The sequence below is a fragment of the Panthera leo genome, chromosome A1, assembly GCF_018350215.1.
Source record: "Panthera leo isolate Ple1 chromosome A1, P.leo_Ple1_pat1.1, whole genome shotgun sequence".
In the NCBI taxonomy this organism is placed as follows: Eukaryota; Metazoa; Chordata; class Mammalia; order Carnivora; family Felidae; genus Panthera; species Panthera leo.
The window spans coordinates 192,120,731-192,146,313 of NC_056679.1; the positions used below are offsets into that span (position 1 = coordinate 192,120,731).

The 25,583-nt window shown below is 38.9% G+C and overlaps 1 protein-coding gene across 1 annotated transcript in view; it reads right to left on the bottom strand.

Annotated features, from left to right (window-relative positions):
* Positions 1–227: 227 nt before the first annotated feature.
* Positions 228–25,583, bottom strand: part of MRPL22 (mitochondrial ribosomal protein L22) — a 35,089-nt gene continuing 9,733 nt past the window's right edge. The window contains exons 3-7 of the mRNA XM_042948486.1: positions 19,078–19,213; positions 14,561–14,626; positions 13,258–13,335; positions 6,511–6,580; positions 228–519 (exon numbers count right to left, since the gene is read on the bottom strand). Of these exons, the coding sequence (XP_042804420.1) occupies positions 308–519; positions 6,511–6,580; positions 13,258–13,335; positions 14,561–14,626; positions 19,078–19,213 (562 nt within the window). The 3' untranslated portion in view covers positions 228–307. The remainder of the gene's footprint in view (positions 520–6,510; positions 6,581–13,257; positions 13,336–14,560; positions 14,627–19,077; positions 19,214–25,583) is intronic.

Here is a 25,583-nt window from a genome sequence, read left to right on the forward strand (position 1 = left end):
TCAAGTCCCTTATTGAAACTGCCCTCCTGCAGATGAAAGTTAACATTCCCTCCCAAAGGTACTCAAAAAAGCCTTCTGAATTATAGTCTGTTACTATGTTGAAAGCTGATTTCCCCTCACAGGTTGCAAATATACCCAGAGGACAAAAGAGGTGGGCAAAAGCCTTATGAATATTCATATAAAATGAGCAATTATAGTTCATATTGCAATAATTCAATGACAAGACATAAAAAGCATTTGTCTTTAATTTGTCTCGTTTTAGGAAATAAATGGCAAAATATATACACTGTGGAATCTGAACCCCCCATCACAGAGTGTGAATAATGGTCCGGTTACGAAGCTCCTGAATATACTCCTTGGCATGGGTGACTGCCGTCTTCGGTGCCTCACGTGGAGGTGGAGGGCCTTCCACCAACTTCACAAAATAATGGCAATAAACCTTCTCCATGATCCCAAAGCGACCTCTGCCATGGTATCGGATGCGTTTCAGGTACTGGCCTCGCCCTGAGGTTGACTCAGCTAGACAGGGAAGACAAAGAGAGTTACAGAAAATGACTGCATCCCCAAGACTATAGCTCCATCAGGTGAGCAATCTGTCCTTTCTTCGACTGGATTCTTAGACTACCTGAGTTCCCTGGCTGGTGAGAGCAAATTTGTCTCAACACGAGCATCTCTTGAGTACTTATTAAGGAACAGGCTCTATTCTAGGTGTTGGAGAAAGAAGAGTGAACAAGACTAGCAAAGGTCCTATCTCCATGAAGTGTACAATCCAGAGGAGAAAGACAGAAAATAAACATGATCATTGCAGTCAGTGACAAGTACGAAGAATAAAACAGTGATGTGACAGAGAATGATGGGGTGCCGGGAGCGACCTCAGACTGGAGGGTGTGTCACGAGGCATCTTTGAGGAAGGGACATTTGATCCAAGACCAGAATGAGTCATCCATGCAAATATCTAGGGACATGGTATTCCAGGCTGAGGGAAAAGCAAGTGTAAAGACCAATGGTGCCCGGCTTGTTTTAGAAACAGAAAAAAGACCAGCCTGCTGAAGCATCCTAAACAAGGGAAAGAGTCTTACAAACAAGGGAAAGAGATCAGACATGAAGGCAAAATTACATAGAGCCCTGAAGGCCGAGCTAAGGAGTTTTTATTTTATTCTAATTGTGATGGGAAGTCACTGGAACCAAATGTTCCCAAATGCTGGTCCTCTGACTACATCAGACTAGCCTACGGAACATATTTTAAATGCAGATGCTGAGACCCCCATCTCTGGAGATTCTAATTTAGTATATTTGGGGTGGGCCTTGGAAATTACATTCTGAACAAATAAGACCAATCCCTTTCCCCCAGTAATTCTGATTTGGGGCCAGTTTTAGGAACTCCCACATCACGGCTGCTTCCCCATCTCCTGTCCCCAACTCTGCACGTTAAAGTCTGACCTTGTAAAATTTAAGAAAATTTTTCAAACACTAGTTAAGAAGAAATCTGTTACCTGTTTTCACACACAGTAAATCAGAGTGGTAGCCGCCTTCTACTATTTTCTGAATTTATTTAGTCCATTACTTCGTGAGTCAATTTAATAAGGCTTTTACAAAGCCAAAACCTATAGAATACGTATCAAATTAATCCACTTCAATACTCACCATTCTTATATTCTTGCTGAGACATAACTTTATAAATACAAGGACTATGTTCAAGTATGCACCTGACAACCCTCTCACTAGAGTCCTCTCATGAAATGGGTTTCAGCAGAAACATCCTAGCTTTGCCAGAGAGAAAGCTAAGGATGAAAGTGATTAAGAAAACCTCTTCAGGTCTCAGTGAAATAAGGAAAGAGGTGCTATCCTTCTATCAACTTCATCCCTGGGCACTAAAGAAATGTGTTTAAGGATTTTCAAAGAGAAAGACAAATTACACAAATCATTTTATAATGAAGTAAGACTAGTTCCTCTGGATCCACCTGTCAGGAGGAAACCTACAAATAAGCATGATGACACTAGAAAAAGTTTAGAAATCTTCTAAAAGGCATTTTGCAAACATGATGGCTGCTTCTATCCACATTTGTGACGCGGCTCAACTTGAGCACCAATTTCCAAACGCTCTGAGGAAAAGGAACACTACTCCACTGAATACAGTATTTTAACCAGCTAACTGTGCAGTACTACGTAACCTATCCAAACACAATGATCAGCCTTATCAGGGTCTATGTTAACTACCATTTTCCATCTCCACCAAACACATTAAGAGCAAACATCAGTATTTGCTAAATGTCAGTCACGATTTCATCCTAAAGCCATGAAATACCATCTACCTATCTTGTGGCACATAATGCCATCATTTTTTAGTTCAGAACAAAAACATTAATTCTTCTGAAACACCAGGATTCTTTAGTACACTACAATGTGTACATATGCAATACAGCCACTCTGAGGTCTGAATGAAATCAGGACTTAGAAGTATAGATTCCAAATTGGTTTCTGGTCTCCACTCCTCCAGTCTCTCATAATAATTCTGTATGTTAGGGGTTTCAACTGTGTTTGTATGGAACCATTTCAATTAAAATGAAACAATATATAGAAGCTCACTATCCTGTGGCTCTGTTCCAATTGAAACACAGGTGGAGAGAGATCCAAAACCGTGCCATTCATTCACTCACCAACTATTTCTGAGTTGCTACTAGGTGCCAGGCTCTATCCTGGACTGCAGGTTTCAGCAGTGACCCAGACATCGAGGAGTCCTTCTGTCTGCCTTATGCCCCACCCGTGGAGGCCCCAAGGCACAATTTCAAAACCACTGCTTATAGTTAATAGTCTTAAAACACTGCCTTAATAACATAAATCTCCTACCCCCAAACTTCCTGTGGTTCCTTTTCAATACAGTGTTAACCAAATCCCAGAGCCTGCCATGGTCGGCCCTCTGGATCTAGGCCCGGTCTGCCCTTTCAGTTTTATCTACTCAAGATCAACCTGCTGCTTCCTTCAACTATTCTCACTGGACCACACAATTGCTGCTCATTCCACCCTAGGTGCCTTAGCTCATGTGGTTACTCCACCCTGAAAATCTTCTTTCTTCCTGGATGCTCTTTCAATACCCAAATGGCTAGCTTCAAAAGCGAAATTTTTCCAGAAGATTACCATGATTCTTCTAATCAATACTGACCTCTTCTTTTCTACTCCTACTATTTACCTACATTACTCTTTTTGGTCCCAAACCATATGCTATCTTGTATAAGTGTTCATGTTTAATCTGTAAAAGTCACTGCCTCATACACGTCTTTTGAATTGCCCCAAAAGTTCACGTTCAACAAGGAATGGAAATGATTTTGAAATACAACTTCTGCTAATTACTATCACTTTTTCAATACAGATATCTGGCAAATCTGCTCAAATTCTAAAATAAGTTTCAAAATTTCCCAAGTACATACAGTACTAACAGTGTAAACGGTTTATTCTTGCTCAGAAGAACAATTTGTATGTCCTTCCAAAGGACTACAAACAACAAAATTACATGTGCTAAGTGTTTTAAATTGCTTTAATATGATATACTACCACCTCTAACTGTGTGGGTAGTATGCACCTGGAAGGTACTCAAATACTTTCTGAATCAAAGAAAAAAAAAAACATTAAAACATCTCAAAAATGGGAACAGCCTAAGGATAATGTCCAACAGGTATCAAGAATTTAAAATACTGTCAGTATTTCCTATTACTAATATTTAGGTAAATGTGAATCCTGACATTCTAAAATTGGAAACCACTCTTCTCCCGCCTTCATCGCTCTTTGCCCAGAAGACTGATTTACAAAGTCAGTCAATCACTTTCCCTAAAGAATCACGTTAGATGCCATGAATCACTAAGCACTGACATTTTATTAGTCCATGTCCACTTGTTAAGGCCTGTTCACAGTGCCATTAGTCATCATTATAAGTTTGAAAGGAAATGAATTTTCAAAATCTGTGGTCATGCAACACCAGGTATTAGCTTTAGAATGATGACAGGCATTTGAAGGAATTACCACATAATGAGAACATACGCTACCAAAAAGCACTTCCCTTATAATGCTAGACTTGCTCATGTCAAGGGACTGAGGGGCTACCGCTAAGCCAAAATCATAGCCAGCAAGCAACTAGTCTTTCATAACTCAAAAAGACATCTATCCACGGAATGAAATGTTTAGGCCTTTTTCAAGAAAACAACGAGAAAAATCAGCGTCCCATATTTTATAGGTAAGAATCACTAAGATGTTTATTAAACAAATAGCTCCCCAGGCCTCCTCCCCCTCTGAGGTTTCAGATCCAGTGGGTCTGTGGTGGGGCCTGGCAATCTATATTTTTTTAATAAGAACCTCAGATGATTCTTATCAGGGAAGTTTGGCAAATACAGGGATAAAATGTGTGACATGTCACGGTAAGATTCTTCATCTTCTCGAAGGTACTCATTCCTTTTTCCTTCAGAAAGGAGGTAGGCAGCAAAATACTTAGCAAATGGGTTTTTATAATCATAAGACAAATCTAAACTTATCAGTCCCATTCAAGAAGAGATTTTTACCCAAAAGTGGGTGAAAAAAGGGTACAGGTTGGATAGAGTTTTTTCAGCGGAAATGTGCAGAAGGAGACCAACGAATTAAAGGCCCATTCACGTAGGATTGGTTAAGTTTATTTTTGCTTAATGGCAACATTGAACTTTGCTCCTTCATTTGGGAAGACAGGATTAAGCTCCTCACCCTTTCTCACTTTACGAAAATCACTGAAAAGGATTTAAAGACAAATTCTATTTCATTTGTATCTGAATTCCATTACGTTTTGTCTGCCAGCTAAGAAGGCCATATTCCTATGAAACTGAATAAAATTAATTAAATTAGATTTGATATTCAGTCACAGAGCAGGAAAGGTCACCAAGAGGCTTTAAGCAAATGGTCTCGCTCTTCATCCATTTCATCTCTTCCAATGATTCTGGACCCTCCCAGCATTATTTATTCATGCTGCTCCCAGAAGAAAACGCTTATGATTAACTACTATGGCCCTGCATTTTCTGAGCTGCCCTTTTGATTTCCCTCCGCATCTGTGCATGTATCAGAATATAATCAGTTATACAAGATTCAGTTTTAAAATAAGATATTTCAATTTGAAATCATAACTCATTTGCATTTCAGGAGTAGGTGTGGTCGCCAGCACCAATTCCAGGTGAGCTGAGGTAGGATTTTAACGTAACCAGCATAAATATCTCCAGTAGGGCAGTGGTCATGTGGCTAAGTAGAATTTACATGATCTGTTTTTATTCTAATTGTTGAAAAATCCTAATGGACAACTAATTTCTCCCATAATGATTCAGCCTTTTTCTATTTAGAGAGTAGCAGTTCCCCATATCTTGAATTTAAAATACCTTTAGTCCTTCCTATATGTAGGTTTGGCAGATTGAGAAAATTTTGCTTCGACATCAACATCTCTGTTTGATTACAAAACTGCTGAGGTTAGGAGTAAGTACTGCCGAAGAGAGAGGAAAACATTAGCCCCAACCACCGCTCCACTGTGTAGTGTTGGGAGGGGGCAAGGGAGCTTTGTAGTAGCATTGGTCTCTTTCTCCAAAGAGAACTGTGTGAAGGTATGAAACAAACAAACAAAAAAATCCCTTACATTGGACAGTGCATCATGCTTCCCAAAGCATTTTCACTTAATTTAATTTGATATGCAACAAGCATACAAAACCTGAGACAATGCTTCAGAATGTAAAAACAAAGGGAAACAAAGACAGCTGGATCATCTGAGCCTTCCAAAGCCCCTTGGCTTTTACAATTCAACAGATTTTCCATCCTGGTAACTAGAAGGTTAAATTACTGGACACCTTTATGGATTAGGCACCTGGTTTGGCAAATTATAAATAAATATATTTGTAAGGCCACCTGTGATTCTTTATTTACCTCCTCCAGGTTGACAAAGAATTCATTTTTAAAATTCAGTTCTGGGGCACCTGGGTGGTTCAGTCAGTTAAGCATCTGACTTCGGCTCAGGTCATGATCTCACAGTTCATGAGTTCGAGCCCTGCGTCGGGCTCTGTACTGACAGCTCAGAGCCTGGAGCCTGTTTCAGATTCTACGTCTCCCTCTCTCTGCCCCTCCCCCACTCATGCTCTGTCTCTCAGTCTCTCAAAAATAAATAAATGTTAAAAAAAAATTAAAATCTCAGTCTTGTTCTTTCTTAGTTTTATTATGATTCAAGGACCACTCCATGTACCATCCTGATACCCACTATTTAATAAATTATTGGCAGTGGTTTCATGATCTCAGTCATACTGCACAACAGGTAACAATAAAGCAGTAAGGTTATTACCATTTATAACCATTTATAACAGACAAACTTTAGCATGCTGAAGGCAGAAGAATAAGCTATTACCAGCAATTTTCACTGGTAAACGCAGTCCTAAGTAGTTAGATATCAAAGATTGTTATTAGATAATGAACTTGGCATCACTATTGGAAAACATTTTCCAATGCTAAGAATATTAAAGATCTTACCTATATATAAATTGGATCTGAATTCCACATTGTGGTCTCTCACTGCCATATCTTGTGCTTCTAAGAGAATCTTAAACAAAGAAAAGACACGCATTCATATGGCTGACCCTGAACTAAAATGGAATTAAGTTTCTCATTTCTTGTTGTTATCTCTATAATATGACTGCTAATCACATGCCTCTGTTTTATAGTCTATTTTAAAAAGAGAACATTAAATGATAACAGTACTAAGGAAAAGGGATACATTGAGCTTTCCTTCCTCAGACAAGAATTGCAAATTCAAGCAACACAGTCCATCCTGCTAAATTTAAAGTAGAATGTATGAGATGCAAAGGAGGAAATGGCAGCATTGGTAACAGTATCCTTGGTAATGAACACTATTATGTCTTTGAGTCAAGAGACTTGTCAAAAAGTTCAAGAAGCTTAAGAGCTAAATCTTATTGAAAATTCTCAAACTTTGGATCCAAAATAACCATTAAACAACATCAGACAAGTAGAGAAAATCATACTTGAAAATTTTAAGAATTATTAAATTTATATTCTGTAGATTTTTGAATTAAGTTAACCTCCTCCAGAACCCATTTTTAAAAATAGGACAATTGTCAAAAATAGCAGAAACCAATCTTTTACTCACTTAGAGAATATAATAAAAAGCTGAGTACACAAAAGATACTTAGTAATTGCATTCTGAACTGAATTAAATATAGGCATTACAATGGAACCTTTTAAAAGTCTGAATCCATCAATCTCAACTACTGAACTACTAAACTAAAAAGATCTGGCTCTAAGTGAGATTTAACTGAAATATAGAAAATAATGCTGATATCCCCAGATGTCCTCATCGCAGCTTTTTGAAATAAGAACACCATGTATCCACATCGAAGAAGGTAGAAAGTAGAGTGTTGTGGTTTGAGGGAGAAACGGATAGTAGGTGCTGCAGAAGGAGGGAGCTCTGGTCGCAGAGAAGGGCAAGAGAGAGAGGAGCACACGGGAGAACACACTAGAATGCTTCCCCATAGCCAATAGTTTGGAAAACGAGAGGTGCTAAATTTTGTGAGTTCTTGAAACCAGTGGGACTTAAAGCCTGGACTTTTAAAGGCCAGCAGCCTTGGCTAGAAAAGAACCCCAGAGGGCACCACATTGCTCCTGGAAAGAAGGCAGGGAAAACAACCTGGTGACCCACATCATGGAAACAGCTATCTAAAGAGAGCCTGGGGCACACAGTAGGGAGACTATTGCTTTTCTCAGAGCATGTCCCTGAGAGGCAGCATTCACAGAGATGCCTCTCTGGGAACAAGGCAGCTAGCTGGCACCATTTCCCTCCCAGTCCCCCAGCATAAACACAGAGCCACCTGATGGAAGCAGCTCAGTGCCAACAATGGCTGCCTAACTTACTGCCAAACCCCAATCCCCTGTGCTTTTGTGGGACTGTCCTTCTCAGCCACACTTGCCTTGGTCCCAGCGTGAAAGGCTCCTCCCCCATGAGACCAGCACAAACCCCTGCCCACATCACGTCTCCTGAGAGAGTTCTGCAAGTCCTCAGTTCTGGTGGAGTTGGTATCAGGTCTCAGGTCTCATTTCACAAGCAGACCAGAGCACATCTAGTTAAAACTCACCACATTCAGGCCAGGGACAAAACACTGCCCATAACAAGCAAGGAGGGCCTCTGCAGACGACTGGCCTGAAGGATAGAGCAGCCAAAACACAGTGGAGCACATGGAGCACACACCAGAGACACTCACTGAAGCACCAGGCCCTGGACACTACTTGACCTCTTCTTCACAAGGCCATTACTTTCAGGAGTAGGAGACAGACTGACTACTTTGTGTTTTTGTTGCTGTTGTTTTAGAGAGAGAGCACAAGAGTGGATGTGTGGGGGAGAGGGACAAAGGGAGAAAATCTTTTTTTTTTTTTTTTTTTAATGTTTATTTATTTTTGAGAGAGGGAGAGGGTGAGCAGGGTAAGGGCAGAGAGAAAGAGGAGAGAGAGAATCCCAAGCAGGCTCCACACTGTCAGCACACAGCCCGATGCAGGGCTCAAACTCACAAACAGTGAGATCATGACTTGAGCCCAAATCAAGAGTTGGATATTTAATCGACTGAGCCACCCAGGTGTCCCAGGGAGAGAATCTTAAGCAGGCTCGGTACAGAGCCTGATGCAGGGTTCAATCCCACAACCCTGGGATTTGACCTGAGCCGAAATCAAGAGTCAGACGCTCAACCAACTGAGCCACCCAGATACCCCATAACTGGCTTTTCTAACAGAGTGAAGGCAGGGACTTAGACAAAATGCCAAGACAGAGGAATTTATCCCAAATGGAACAAGATAAGGCCGCAGCCAGAGATCTAAATGAAACAGATATAACATGCCTGATGGAGAATTTAAATCAACAATCATAAGAAAATTCACTGGGTTTCAGAAAAGAACAGAAAACATCAGTGAGACCCTTACTACAGTGATAAGAGTTAAAAAAAAAAAAAAAGAATCAGAGTTGAAGAATCAATAAACAAGACTAGAAACATGCTTGAAGCAATGAACAGAGGCTGGAAGAAGCAGAGGAACGAATTAATGACCTAGAAGACAAAATAATGGAAAACAATGAAGCTGACCTAGAACACAAAATAATGGAAAATAATGAAGCTGAACGAAACACGAGAACAGACTTATGGAACTCAGTGACTCCATCAAACATAATAACATTCATATTATAGGAGTCTGACAAGAAGAGAGAGAAAAGGGGAGAAAAATTATTTCAAGACACAATAGTGGAAAATTTCCTTAATCTGGAAGGAGACAAACATCCAGATCCAGAAGGCACAGAGAATTCCCATCAAAATCAACAAAAGCAAGCCAACATCAAGATACAATATAATTAAATCTGCAAAATATAGTGATAAATAAAAACATCTTAAAAGCAACAAGACAAAAGAAGTCCTTAATTTACAAGAGAAATGCAAACTGGTACAGCCACTCTGGAAAACAGTATGAAGGTTCCTCAAAAAATTAAAAAGAGAGATACCTTATGAGCCAGAAATTGTACTACTAAGTATACATCCAAAGGATACAAAAATGCTGATTCGAAGGAACACATGCACCCCAGTGTTTATAGCAGCGCTATCAACAATAGCCAAATAATGGAAACAGCCCAAATATCCATCAACTGATGAATGGATAAAGAAGATGTGGTGTGTGTGTGTGTGTGTGTGTGTGTGTATACACACACACACGTGTGCACGTGTGTGTGCACAATGGAATACTATTCAGCAGTCAAAAAGAATGAAGTCTTGCCATTTGCAACAATGTGGATAGAGCAAGAGTGTATTATGCTAGGTGAAATACATCAGGCGGAAAAGACAAATACCATATGATTTCATTCATGTGGAGTTTAAGAAACAACAGACGAACAATGGGAAGGGAAGGAAAAATAAGATAAAATCAGAGAAGGAGGCAAACCATAAGAGACTCTTAAATACAGAGAAAAAACTGGGGGTTGCTAGAGGGGAGGTGGTGGGGGAGACGGGCTAAATGGGTGATGGGCATTAAGGAAGGTACTTGCTGGGATGAGCACTGGGTGTTATATGTAAGTGATGAATCAATCACTGGGTTCTATTCCTGAAACCAATACTACACTGTATGCTAACTAACATGAACTAAAAAAAAAAAAAAAAATTCTTTCTCCCTCTGCCCCCTCCCCCACTCGTGTGTGTGCTCTCTCTAAAAAATATAAACAAATAAATATGGGGCACCTGGGTGGCTCATTCAGTTAAGCATCCAACTTTGGCTCAGGTCATGATCCTATGGTTCATGGGAGCAGCAGCCCGGAGCCTGCTTCGGATTCTATGTATCCCTCTCTCTGCCCCTCCCATGCCCACGCTCTTTCTCTCTCTCAAAAATAAACACTAAAAAAATTTTATAAAAAAACATAAATAAATAAACAAGGAATTCCCATCCTTACTTTTTTTTTTTTTTTTGGGGGGGGTAGAGAGGAGGTTTTGTTTTTGAAGGAGAGAGCGTTAGCATGAGCAGGAGAGAGGGGCAGAACAATAAAAAATCTTAAGCAGGCTCCACACTCAGCACAGAGCCTGATGCAGGGCTCGATCCCAGGACCCTGGGATCATGATCTGAGCCAAAAGCAAGAGTCAGACACTCAACCAACTGAGCCACCCAGGCACCCCTGTCCTTAACTTGTTTAATAGAAAACCCCAAGAAACAAAAACCAAAAATACAATCTTGTATGTATGCTGCCTATAAGAGATTCATTTTAGATCTAAAGACACCTGCAGATTGAAAGTGAGGGGGTGGATAGGGAGCCAGGGTGGCTCAGTCATTTAAGTGTCTGACTTTGGCTCAGGTCATGATCTCACAGTTCATGGTTTCGAGCCCTGCGTCAGGCTCTGTGCTGACAGCTCAGAGCCTGGAGCCTGCTTCAGATTCTGTGTTTCCCTCTCTCTCTGCCTCTCCCCCTCTCGCACTCTGGCTCTCTCTCTCTCTCTCTCTCTCTCTCTCTCTCTCAAAAATAGACATTAAAAAAAATTAAATAAAAAAGAAAGTGAGGGGGTGGAGAAACATTCATCACACAAATGGATGCCAAAAGAAAGGTGGGTACCATACTTATGTTGGACAAACTAGCCTTTAAAACAAAGATTGTAAAAAGAGACAAAGAAGGGCATTATATAATCATAAAGGGGATAATCCAACAAGAAGATATAACAATTGTAAATATTTATGCACCCAACATGCAAGCACCCAAATATATAACAACAATTAACAACAAACATAAAAGGGCGTGCCTAGGTGGTTCAGTCAGTTAAGCATCTGACTCTTGATTTCAGCTCAGGTCATGATCTTGCAGTTCACGAGACTGAGCCCCACATCGGGCTCTGCGCTGACAGCACACAGTCAGCTTGGGGATTCTCCCTCTCCCTCTCCCTCTGCCCCTCCCCTGCTTGTGCATTCTTCCTCTCTCTCAAAATAAATAAATAGGAAAAAAAAAAAAAACCATAAAGGAACTAATTCATAATAACACAACAATACTACAGTCATGGGGTTCCTGGGTGGCTCAGTCGGTTAAGCATCTGACTCTTGGTTTCAGCTCAGGTCATGATCTCATGGTCGTGGGATCAAGCCCTACATCAAGCTCCAAACTGAGCAGGGAGCCTGCTTGGGATTCTCTCTCTCCCTTTCTCTCTGGCCCTCACATATGTGTGCTAATAATAAATAAATTTTTAAAAAACATTTTTTAAAATATACTAGGGGACTTTAACACCTCAGACTTTAACATCTGTCAATGGACAGATCGTCTGAACAGAAAATCAACAAGGAAACAGTGGCTTTGAATGACACACTGGACCAGATGTACTTAACATATATTTAGGCCATTCCATTCTAAAACAGCAGAATACACATTATTTTCAAGTGTACATGGGACATTCTCCAAAACTGATCACATATTAGGTCACAAAACAGACTTCAACAAAAACAAAAAGACTGAAATCATACCATGCCCCTTTTCTAAAGACCATAACACTATGAAACTAGAAGTCAAACCGCAAGAAAAAAAATCTTGAAGACCACAAATACATGAAGGATAAACAACATGTTGCTAAACAATGAATGGATCAACCAGGAAATCAAAGAAGAAATTAAAAAATACATGGAAACAAATGAAAATGAAAACACAACAGTCCAAAACCTTTGGGATGCAGCAAAAGCAGTCCTACAAGGGAAGTATATAGCAATACAGGTCTACCTCAAGAAGCAAAATAAATCGCAAATAAACAACCTAATCTTACACCTAAAGGAGCTAGAAAGAGAACAAACGAAGCCTAAAGCCAGCAGATGGAAGGAAATAATAAAGATTAAAGCAGAAATAAATGATAAATGATACAGAAACTAAAAAAACAATAGAACAGATCAATGAAACCAGGAGCTGGTTCAAATACCATTAGCCCATTTGTACATACTGATTCAGCTACATTCAGAACTGGAAAGGTCTTTAGAAATCATTAAGCAATTCCACCCAGTTTACAAATAAGAAAAATGGAACCAGACAGGTTAAATGTTGTGCCCATCATCATGATAGAATCTGTCACAGAAAAGATTAGACTCCAAGTCTCCTGGGTCCCAGGCCAGTGCTCTTTCCACCCAATTAATTATAAAATCATAAGCTCTCAATTGTGGAAATGACCAAAAAAAAAAAAAAAAGTCGTCTAAAAAAATCTATCAAGCCCCAAATCATTAAAAGAAAGATTTATCATTTCAGGGGCACCTGGGTGACTCAGTCAGTTAAGCGTCTGACTTCAGCTCAGGTCATGATCTCACTATTCGTGGGTTTGAGCCCTGCATCAGGCTCTGTGCTAACAGCTCAGAGCCTGAAGCCCACTTCAGATTCTGTGTCTCTGTCTCTCTCTGCCCCTCCCCTGCTCTCACTAGCTCTCTCTCTCTCTCTCTCAAATATAAATATAAATGTTAAAAAAAAATTTTTAATAAATAAAAGAAAGATTTATCACTTCATAGACAGTAAAAAAATGAATAAATGGTGCAAATAAAAGCATCTCCAGGAAAAAACAAAAAACAAAAAACTTAGGGCATTCAACATTCCTAAGGTATAAGGACATCAATAAAACTGAGTGCCCTGAATCTGTATTATATGAACTATGCATTTACACCAGAGAATTCAGGACTGAGGTTGAGCTTACTAATACCAGCAGACAGCTATGCATTCCCTCCCCACAAATCTTAGTTTACCTCTTTAATTATCTGGGCCCCTTTTTTGTCACTGAATTCCAATTGAGCCAAAGCCTGGTCAATGGACATTCCTCGTATCTAGAATTAAAGGGTAACAGGCAAGAGAAGATAAACAAATTTGTTTAAAAAGTCAATGTTCTCTTTTCAATGAAAAGTAAACCCTTTTACATAACACAAATAACTCTAACTAGTAGCTAACTAGTTATATGTCAATTATATCTCAGTAAAACTAGGGGGCATTTAAAAAAAATAAAAATAAAAACAGCTAACTAAATGCAGGCAAAGAAGAAAAGGTATTTGAGAAGGGATGCCATCCTCTTTAAGTCAAAATCAAAGTTAGGGGCACCTCGATGGCTCAGTTGGTTGAGCATCTGGCTCTTGGTTTCAGCTCAGGTCATGATCTCATGGCTCCTGAGTTTGAGCCCCACATCAGGCTCTGGGCTGATAGTGCGGAGGCTGCTTGGAATTCTCTCTCCCTCTCTCTCTGCCCCTCCCCTGCTCTCTCTCTCTCTCTCTGAACATAAAACATTTAAAAAAAATTTTTTTAACATTTTTATTTATTTTTGAGAGATAGAGACGGAACACGAGTGGGGAAGGGGCAGAGAGAGAGGGAGACACAGAATCTGAAGCAGGCTCCAGGCTCTGAGCTGTCAGCACAGAGCCTGATGTGGGGCTCGAACCCACAGGGCGTGAGATCATGACCTCATCCGAAGTTGGACGCTTAAACGACTGAGTCACCCAGGCACCCCATAAAAACTTAAAAAAAAAATTATTAAAAGAATCAAACTTAAACATTTTAACCATAAAACTTAGGTTATAAATGTTTCAGTAATATTAAGAGAGCAGATGTGAGAGAGAGATCACAGAGTAGCAAGGACCACACTAAGCATTAAAGGCATCTCCCTCTCCTACAGGATAAATATATTATATGTATATCTAGGGCTTTGCCTTCTTTTATACATAAATTTCATTCTCCAGAGAAAAATCTTAAACAGCAATAGTTTTGAAATAGGTTGAATCAACTTTTAAGATAAATAAGCTTGCCTCCTGGATCCTCTTAGGGTATAGCCAGATTCCTGATGCCTTTTTGTAAATATCTATGTATCCAACATGATTTAGTTTCTCAGAAGAAAGGTAAAAATTAAGCAAAATCACTCATTTGTGCAATCATTTGTGGATTACTTACGACTGTCTGAACATGTAATTATATTTCTCACTTTTTGGAGAAATCAGGGCAAATTTTTTTCAATTCTTCAAATCCTGGTAGAAAATTTTTAGTTTCTTTATAGTCATTTTAGCTTACCAATTTTGCCAAATACCACATCTTGTCTTTGCTGTATTTTATTTGCCTTCGACAATGGTAGATTTCCTTGCAAACAGGGAAAAGAAAAAAAAAAGTTAGCAAACTGATCAAAATAACAATAACATACACTGTTAATAAAGCTTTCACTTTTTATGCCTAATGAAAATACTGCCACAGGAAATAAAAACATTATTAAGAATTTGGAGATTATTTTTCCCTATACTAAAGTTATATTTTTCCAAATTATCACTATGTTAAAAGGATTATTGAGGCAGAAATAGAACTACAACCTGGCTACTTTGTGCCATATTTGCAACATTTCTATCCAGAGAAATAGTAAAAGATTTCGTTCTGATATAAAATAATAACTTTCAAAATTTATTTTGAAAACACTTAGCTGGCTGGCTAAAAAGAACAAAAGAAAAGGTACAACAAGACCAAAGTTTCCTTTTTTCCTCAGTGAGGAGAATAATGGTGAAATGGACAAAAAAACCCTGTTTTCATAGGACATTCTTGTTATTTGGTAAGAGCACAGGATCTAGAAGCAGACTACCTGGATTTGAATTCTACTTCTACCATCTACTAGCTATAGAATCCAAGCTATTTAACCTCTCTGTACCTCTAAGTTTCCTCTTTAAAATGAAGATCACAGCACCAACCCCATAAAAATATAGTAAGAATTAAATAAAATAATCTATGTAAAGGAAGCATTCTACAGTGCCTCAGCACATGGTCAGATCTTTATTATCTTCTATTTATGGTGGTAGCTATATCCCATTTAATTTTTTTTACTCAATCATCCATTACACAATTTACAGTTCACGAAGTACTTTCCAAGGCCATTATTTCATTTGCTCTCACTCTAATTTTATTTTCATAAAGTAAAAATCAGAACAATCAAGTGACTAATCCAAGACCACAAAGCTTGTAAGAGACAAAGCTGGAAGTCAAAGTGCCATCCGGGAAGTATATGAAATGCCTAAATACAATGTCTAGCAGATGTATCTTTAAAGTTCCCCTATGACTGTAAAACCTACATTCCTTCCACCATATTACACCATATTGTCCCTTTAAAAAAATTAGAAACCATTTGTCAAGGTAAACAATAACAAGGAAACCTCAGAACTTTCTAACATTCTGACTCCTGCTGGAAATTTTCAAATGCCTTAGAAACAGCAGTTTTCTCAAGTGGCCATCTTTTAATATGGAGCAGATTTCATTTCAGTTACAATAGAAGCTGACAGGCTGAAAACTGTAGCAATAGCCTAATTACGTTTTCAGCAATAAAGTGTCCTGGGGAGCACTGGAGGGGAAAGAAGAACTGTCATGACTAATAATATTCATCTGCAAAAATTAATACACTCAGTAAAATCTTTGATATAGAAACCCTTCAATTCTTGGTTTCCCATGGTGGGCTATCTCCTAACCTGAATTGTATGTGATTGTCTTCCAATTTTGTAAAAAAGATACTGTACTCCTGGAAGGGGCATGGGGAAAAAAAAGGAATGACGTATTTACAAAAGAAAAAAAAAAAAAAGAAGAAGAAGAAAGTTATTCAATCATGCTCTCTGAAAACTAAAAAGCTCAGCATTTACTTTAGGCAGATGCAATGTCTCAGGGCATTTTCTAAAGATAAACCAGACAAACCTATCATAGCAAATACATAAAGTGGCAAAGTTGAAGGTCACAAGATCAAGTTAGAGGTCATTATTAACCAACCTCTATAGTAAATTAGACAAAGTTAACTGAAATGAGGTTACTGAAAAAAAGTTACTGAAATGAGGTAAAAGTCTAAATTATGAAATGTCTACCTTGATAACTTTTAAAGAAGTTAACTTGTTTTAAAATGCACATAATAACTCAAATGATAAAAACGTAGCACCTAATAAAAGTCCAAACTAGAGCTTTATGGGACCCATATAATGACTTGTAAGTATGACTTATTCTCAGTATGTCAATTAATCCATAAATTTAAAATGTTTCCGGGGCGCCTGGGTGACTCAGTCAGTTGAGTGTCCAACTTCAGCTCAGGTCACCATCTCACAGTTTGTGAGTTCGAGCCCCGCGTCGGGCTCTGTGCTGACAGCTCAGAGCCTGGAGCCTGCTTCGGATTCTGTCTCCCTCTCTCTCTGCCCCTCCCCCGCTCTTGCTCTGTCTGTCTCTCTCTCTCTCTCAAAAATAAACATTAAAAAATAAAATAAAATAAAAAATAAAAAAAATGTCTCCTATGGAAATGGTTGTCGAAACAGTTTTGATACAGTCTCACTGCATTTTTAACTTATTTAACATAGTTTTCTTCAAAGGTATTGCAAAAGTAAACTCAAGACCAAATTAACAAGATATGACTATTATGAAGAAAGCCATTTAATTTCTCTCTGGCTCATTTTCTGTACCATGTGAAGCCATATGTTGGATAAAGTCTACACAGGAATCTCTATTATTTGGAAATTGGTGTTAGCTAAATTAGGAAAATAGCCTTAAAAATAAGAGGAATGGCCTAAAAAAAGCCTAAATTGATGACATTCATTTTAACTTACTGCTATAGGATTTACTCACTATGGATCCACTATTATTTAACTGCATATTTCAATGCTGAAGATCAGAATGAGTTAAAACTGTAAATATTATCTGACCCCCTTTTAAACTAGGGATAAAACTAATTTTTAAGATGTTTGCAGTTAGCAGATTGACAAGTAAAAGGTCACATGGCACAAAATCATAGTATAAGAGCTATATGGCTAGATGTGCAAATTATTCCATTATTAAGCTAGGTATTTAATGAAGGACATCAATATTTCAGTCATAACAGGTATAAATGATGCACCAATGTCGATTTACCAAATACTATTTAAACTCAGAAAATGTTAAGGTATTTTCTAAGAGTCCTAGTTTGTTCCCAAAAGGATTACTCACTCAAAATCTGTGATCTCAACTGTTTACTACTTGAATTTTGCCACTTCGGATATATCCTAAAGTGCATTTGTTTTAGTATCCTAAAAGATTACTACTACAAAATACACAATTTTACTTTTAGATTTTGAACCTGACAAATGCTATGATTTCTTTCTCAATTAATATCTAAGTTCAAAGAGCTCAAGTAAGAAGAAAGCTCATTAACAATAGGAAATTATTTATGATATTTGTACACATATGTAACTTTTTCTAAATTTTGGTTAATTATAAAATGGAATCAATACTTAACAGCATAGATTCTGTCACAAATCTAACTTTTAAGTTCTGATGCCAAGATAAAACATGAAAGATAGAAAGTTATTTGTTTAGAGGTGCCTGCCTGGCTCAGTTGGTTAAGCATCCAATTTTGGCTCAAGTCATGATCTCATTGGGTTCAAGCCCCTCATAGAGCTCACTGCTGTCAGCACAGAGCCGCTTCAGATCCTCTGTCCCCGTCTCTTTGCCCCTCTCCCACTTACACATGCACTCTCTCTCTCAAAAAGAAACATTAAAAAAAATTAAGGGTGCCTGGGTGGCTCAGTCGCTTATGCATCTGACTTAGGCTCAGGTCATAACCTCACGGTGAGTTCAAGCCCTGCATGGGGTTCTGTGCTGTCATGACAGCTCAGAGCCTGGAGCCTGCTTCAGATTCTGTGTCTCCCTCTCTCTCTGCCCTTCTCCCATTCGCACTCTGTCTCTCTGTCTCTCTCTCAAAATAAATAAACATTAAAAAAAATTTTTAATTTAAAAAAAAATTTTTTTTTAAGTTATTTGTTTAAACTATTAGCATCTCTTTTTCCTATTTCCCAATGTGGGAGCTCTTTAAATTAATAAATTAACTCCCTAAATAAGAAAAAAAAAAAAGAAAGAAAACATAATACTGTACTAATTCAGACCAATACTTAGCAACTAAATCCTAATGAAATGCATGCTGTCAAATTCATATAAAAATTAAGCAAATGAAGGGAGCCTGGGTGGCTCGGTCAGTGAAGCGAGTCTTCTATCTCAGACTAGACAACTCACCAGCAGTTTGGAGAGGGTAAAAGAATTCTGAGCAACTAAAGATAAAACTCAGTATCTCTGAAAGGAATCCAGTGATTAAATTTAAACTTTAATTCAAAAGTCTGTGAATTACAAACACACAGAAAATCACAACTTAATGCGTCTATGTCCAAATTTAAAACACTAGAAAACCATATATATATGATCTAAATATGGTCAATGGTTCAAGTCATCCTTTCCAACTCCTCATGCTCCATTACTAAGAATACATTAGCAAGCCTCCTAAGAGTAAAAAATCTATCAGGATGCCTCAAGCTATTAGCTTAGTTTCAGAATTAAGGCTCCCATACAGAAGGTAAAGTCAAGGCAAACAAGTAAACAAAACAACCTTTTAACAATACCAAGGAGGTAAATCTAGAACATTTTCTGTATCAATCAAACGATCATGCAAATTGCCATATGCTTTTTCCCTTTCCTCACATGGAACAGTAACTCATTGCTAGCCACCTAAGAGTAAGAGCTCGTCATCAAAATTAAGAGATTATTTCTAGCCACAAACTTACTGCTGGTCGCCGAGGTTCACCAGGCAATTGTGGAGGATAAACAATTTTATTCTTCTTTTCCCATTTTCGAGATACGTCCAGAGATGCAGTTGTGTGGATATGTGACTGGGGTAAAACGTTGTGAGATGAAAGAAGTCTGTAAAACAAGACACACTTAGAATCTTTTCCAGAGCTTAGGTATCTTCTGAACCACATTAGCTCCATTTTGATCAAAACTATTTAGTATCACAAGTGGAAACAGTCTAGATGTATTCATTAACAGAGAACAACTTTACATAAAATATCACAACGAGTCAGTTTACTGAAAGCTAAAAGTAGACAGTTATGTGGCACCGGTAGCTTGGTCAGTTGAGCATCCGACTCTTGATTTCAGCTCAGGTTGTGTTCCCAGAGTTGTGGGATCAAACGCCAAGTCTGGCTCCATGCTGAGAGCCCTGTCCCTCTCCCCCCCTAAATTTAAAATTAAATTTTAGTTTCTCTGTCTTTAAAATTTTAAAAACAAAAAGTAAAAAGTTAAAGATTAGCATAAGTCAAACAGTAAACAGATATTAACCCATGATCTCTTGCCCTGACTGGCCAAAAAATATTGACTCTCTAATATAAGCCAGTTCAGTTCTAAAACAGACTTAAAGAAGACACGGGGCACCTGGGTGGCACAGTTGGTTAAGCGTCTGACTTTGGCTCAGGTCATCATCTTGTGGTCCGTGAGTTCAAGCCCCACATCAGGCTCTCTGTGGTCAGCACATAGCCAGCTTCAGATCCTGTCTCCCTCTCTCTGCCCCTCTCACTTCATGCTCATTCATTCGCACTCCTCTCTCTCTCTCTCTCTCTCTCTCTCAAAAATAAATGAATGTTTTAAAAAACAAGGAAGATACATTGGATCCCTGACCTGCTCTGTAGAATTAGTCAACTTTGCCGAGGAGGCAAGACAAACTGCATCATTTTGTAATCCCTAAGAACTTAATAAAGGTGGCATTATGTACCTCTTGATGAAAGAACACACTACCCACCACCCATGAAGTAATTTTTCTGCAAAAAACAAACCTGAATTAATTGGGCTTCTAGATTCAATACAGGAAATACAAAGAGAGGAAACATGTTAAACAATACGAGGGATGTGCTCAGCAAAATCCAAGCTGTACAAACTACAAGACAGCCTATTTTCCTCAACAAATAAATTACAAGGGGAAAAAGAAAGAGCTGAAAAAAAGACCTACTAATTAAGAGACTTAAGAGCAATATCAATTAATTTCAATGTGTAGATTATGACAATTTTAAAAGTATAACAGTGATTTAACCATTGGAAATCTGAATATTAACTGGATATTTGATGCTTTTTAGTGAGATATATAGTGAAATATTCATGGATTAAATAATATAGTGTCTGGGATTTGTCTCAAAATATGATGGGAAAGAGTAGGGAACATAGTAGGGAACAAAACAAGATTGGCCATGAGTAAGTTATTGAAGTTGGGTGATGAGTTTAAGAGGGTTCATCATATTATCTATTTTTGTATCTCTGGGGATATCCAAATAACACACAAACTTGGTGTTTCCATGCTATGCAGAATACAGAGTCTAAAATCCCAGCAAGACACACAAGGCCTTTTATAATCTAACCCCAACCTTGCCATCTTGGCTCATTCACCTTTTGGCCTGGCCACACAGATGTTCATTGTTCCCTGAACAAACCACATACTTTCATGTCTTTATGCTTTTGATCATATTGTTTTTTCCTCAATCATTATCTCCTGAATGAAATGTTTGTCCGGTTTTAAACTCCAGCTCAAATGTCACCTCATTGCGAGCTATCACGTGATCCCTTCTCCCAACCATTCTCCCCACTGTCTTTTGTTTCTATTTATTTTTGAAAGACAGAGAGAGAGAGAGAGAGAGAGAGAGAGAGAGAGAGAGAGGCAGAGAGACAGAGACAGGCTCCTTGCTCTAAGCAGGCTCCATGCTGTCAGCACAGCACTCAACATGAGACTTGAACCCATGAACTGTGAGACCATGACCCGAGCCAAAATCAAGAGTCAGACACTTGGCCACCCAGGTGCCCCCTCCCCACTATGTTAGTACTCTGTTCTTGAAGAGACTGGGAGGAAAACAGACTGAGTCGCTACCAGGAATACACGGGGACAACCTGACGGGCCATAGGTGCGTGATTGCAAACTGGGAGAGATAAAATGAATGGAAGGGAGGGATCCCCTTCTGTGGACAAAGGGAAGAGAAAGAGCGGCTGGGGAAGCATAGGACTGTATCTGGACAAGAGAAAAACCTCAGAGCAGCATGGAGAAAGATCCAATCTCCAACTGCGGGGCTTTCTCTGGACTGGGGCTGGCTGCCCTGTTGGTGCACCTGGGGAGGAGGGGAGACAGCCCCAGGCTCGGTGCCTAGGTCGGGGGCGCAGTCCACAGTAGAAGAAAGTGATTCCCTCCCTGGAGTGCTGCGGGACAGGAGAAAGCCAGCAGGGACCACAGATCTGGCGGCATGGAGAGGCGCTTCCCCAGTACCAGGGCGCACAGAGCGGGAGTTTGAATCCCAGCCAAGCGCGGGGCACAGGAGTCGGCAGAGCAGGGCAAACCGCCTCGCCTGCGCCTGCGGCACAGTGAGGACGGCTCGAACAAAGTGATTTGGGACACCGGGTCCATGGAGGAGAGACTGGGGGTTGCCATTTTTCACCCCACCACCACCAAGGCAGGGCCTCAGGGATCCAACCTCGGGCCCACAGTGGAGGCAAGAACCGTGTACACCAAACCACGCCCCTCCGTGCTGGGTAACTGCGCATCTACCGGAGCGGGATGGACACTGAGGAACCAGAGGGACCCCTCCTCCTGACCAGCGCTGCTGCATCGCCTGGATTAACTCTCAGACAATTCTTGTTATATAGATATATTCTTCCTTCCTTTTCTCCTTCTTATCTCTTCCCTCCTCTAGTCTGGTTACTCTGGTTGTTGGTTTGTATAAACAGACATATTTAACCCATTCTCTTGACACATGGATCACCTCCTTCTTTCCTTTCTCTCTCTCTGGAATAATCAAGCTGTATAGTTTCACTGTCTGGGTAATTTTATCTGCTTTTTCCCCTGCCTCCTTCTTTATTTTCCTTTCTCTCTCTCTGGATTAAGCCGTTTAGTCTCTTTACCTAATCAATGTTTATTCCCCTCCCCCCCAACCCAGTCCCTGTCATTTCTCTCTTTGTATGTGATCTTCCATGGGCACCACCTCCACCCTGTTCTTTACTTACAGCTGGTGTTTCTGGTTTTTTGCTTTTGGGTTTTGTTTTTTTTTTTTTTTCTTTCTTTCTTTTTTTTTTAATTTGTGTGCTTGTGTGTTTTTTGTTTTCTGTTTGTTTATCTGTTTGTTTTCCTTTCCAGGGATACTTCAAGGCACAAATCAAAGCACACCTGGTGGAGGGCCCAAAACATCACTACAAATAGGGGAAAAAAATAACCAAAGTGACAACAACAGAGAGCAAGTAACAGTCTCCAAAACACATCCTGAAGGGCCAGGCCCTGGACAGTATATGACCCCCTTTAATATAGCAGTACTCACAGGTGCAGAGCACATAACAAACTTTTAGAACACACAAAGGACAGAAAACTAACCAAAATGACCAAACAGTAGAATTCTCCTCAAAAGAAATTCCAGGAAGAAATGACAGCTAAAGAATTGATCAAAACAGATATAAGCAATATAACTGAACAAGAATTTTAGAATAACAGTCATAAGATTAATCACTGGGCTTGAAAAAAAGCATAGAAGACAGCAGAGAATCTACTGCTGCAGAGATCAAGGAACTAAAAAACAGTCATGATGAATTAAAAAGTGCTATAAATGAGGTGCAAAATAAAATGGAGGCAACCAAAGTGCAGATTGAAGAGGCAGAGGGGAGAATAGGTGAATCAAAAAATAAAATTATGGAAAAAGAGGAAGCTAAGAAAAAGAGAGATTAAAAAAATCCTGGATCATGAAGGGAGAATTAGAGAACTAAGTGATTCCAGCAAAGAGAACAATATCTGTATCATAGGAATTCCAGATGAAGAAAAGAGAGAGAAAGGGGCTGAAGGTGTACTTGAACAAATCATAGCTGAGAACTTCACCAATCTGGGGAAGGAAACAGACATTGAAATCCAAGAGGCACAGAGAACTCCCTTCAGATTTAACTTGAATCAATCTTCTGCACGACATATCACAGTGAAACTAGCAAAATACAAGAATAAAGAGAGAATTCTGAAAGCAGCTAGGGGTAAACGAGCCTTAACATATAAAGGTAGACACATAAGGGTAGTAGCAGAGCTATCCACTGAAACTTGGCAGGCCAGAAAGGAATGGCAGGAAATCTTCAATGTGATGAACAGGAAAAATATGCAGCCAAGAATCCTTTATCCAGCAAGCCTGTCATTCAGAATAGAAGAAAGATAAAGGTTTTCCCAAACAAACAAAAACTGAAGGAATTCATCACCACTAAACCAGCCCTACAAGAGATCCTAAGGGGGACCAGACACATCACCGCAAACATGAAACCTACAGACATAACAATGACTCTAAACCCATATCTTTCAATAATAACACTGAATATAAATGGACTAAATGCTCCAACCAAAAGACATAGGGTATCAGAATGGATAAAAAAACAAGACCCATCTATTTGCTGTCTACAAGAGACTCATTTTAGATCTTAGAACACCTTCAGATTGAAAGTGAGGGGATGGGGAATATCTATCATGCTACTGAAAGTCAAAAGGAAGCTGGAGTGACCATACTCATATCAGACAAACTAGACTTAAAATTAAAGGCTGTAACAAGAGATGAAGAAGGGCATTATATAATAATTATGGGGTCTATCCATCAGAAGAGCTAACAATTATAAATGTCTATGCACCGAATTCAGAAGCACCCAAATATATAAAACAATTAATCACAAACATAAGCAATCTTATTGGTAAGAATGTGGTAATTGCAGGGGACTTTAATACTCTACTTACAACAATGGACAGATCATCTAGACAGAAAATCAGTAAAGAAACAATGGCCCTGAATGATACACTGGACCAGATGGACTTGACATATATTTAGACTTCTACGTCCTACAGCAGCAGAATATACTTTCTTCTCAAGTGCACATGGAACATTCCCCAAGATAGATCACATACTGGGTCACAAAACAGCCCTCAATATATATAAAAGAATTGAAATCATACCATGCACACTTTCAGATCACAATGCTACAAAACTTGAAATCAACCACAGGAGAAAGTGTGCAAAACCTCCAAATGCATGGAGGTTAAAGAATATCCTACTAAAGAACAAATGGGTCAACCAGGCAATTAAGGAAGAAATTAAAAAATATATGGAAACAAATGAAAATGAAAACACAACAATCCAAACCCTTTGGGATGCAGCAAAGGCAGTCCTAAGAGGAAAATACACTGCAATCCAGGCCTATCTCAAGAAACAAGAAAAATCCCAAAAACAAAATCTAACAGCATACCTAAAGGAACTAGAAGCAGAACAGCAAAGAAACCCCAAACCCAATAGAAGAAGAGAAATAATAAAGATCAAAGCATAAATAAAAAATATAGAATCATAAAACAGTAGAATAGATCAATGAAACTAAGAGTTGGTTTTTTGAAAAAATAAACAAAATTGATAAACCTCTAGCCAGGCTTCTCAAAAAGAAAAGAGAGACGATCCAAATAGATAAAAATCACAAATGAAAATGGATTTATTAAAACCAATCCCTCAGAATTACCAGGGAATACTATGAAAAATTATATACCAACAAACTGGACAACCTGGAAAAAATGGACAAATTCCTAAACACCCACACATTTCCCAAATTCAAATGGGAAGAAATAGAAAATTTGAACAGACCTGTAACTAGTGAAGAAATTGAATCTGTTATCAAAAATCTCCCAGCAAATAAGAGTCCTGGACCAGACGGCTTCCCTGGGGAATTCTACCAGCCATTTAAAGGAGAGTTAATACCTATCCTTCTCAAGCTGTTCCAAAACATAGAGAAGGAAAACTTCCTTCCAGACTCATTCTATGAAGCCAGCATTACTTTGATTCCCAAACCAGACAGAGACCCAACAAAAAAGGAGAACTACAGGCCAATATCCCTGATGAATATGGATGCAAAAATTCGCAAAAAGATACTAGCAAATCCAATTCAACAGCATATAAAAGTACTCTCCTCTTGCCAACCATGCAACAGTGAGTTAGTACTATGGTACTGTAAGTTGGCTACAGAAGAATGAGTTCCTATAGTAAGTGTACAGATTCGAGCATTCTGAGGGCAAGTATAACATCTTCCATATTCTAGCACTAAGGACAATATCTGGCACATGGATACTAAGCAAATCTTTAACCCAGACTTAAATATTCAAAGTTATTGTAAAGTGGCAGATTTTCACACAATTTATGCAATTGGATGATATATTTAGCCAAGTCTTTTAGTTTTTAAATCATTCGGACTAAAGAATTTAAAAAACCTATTCTCC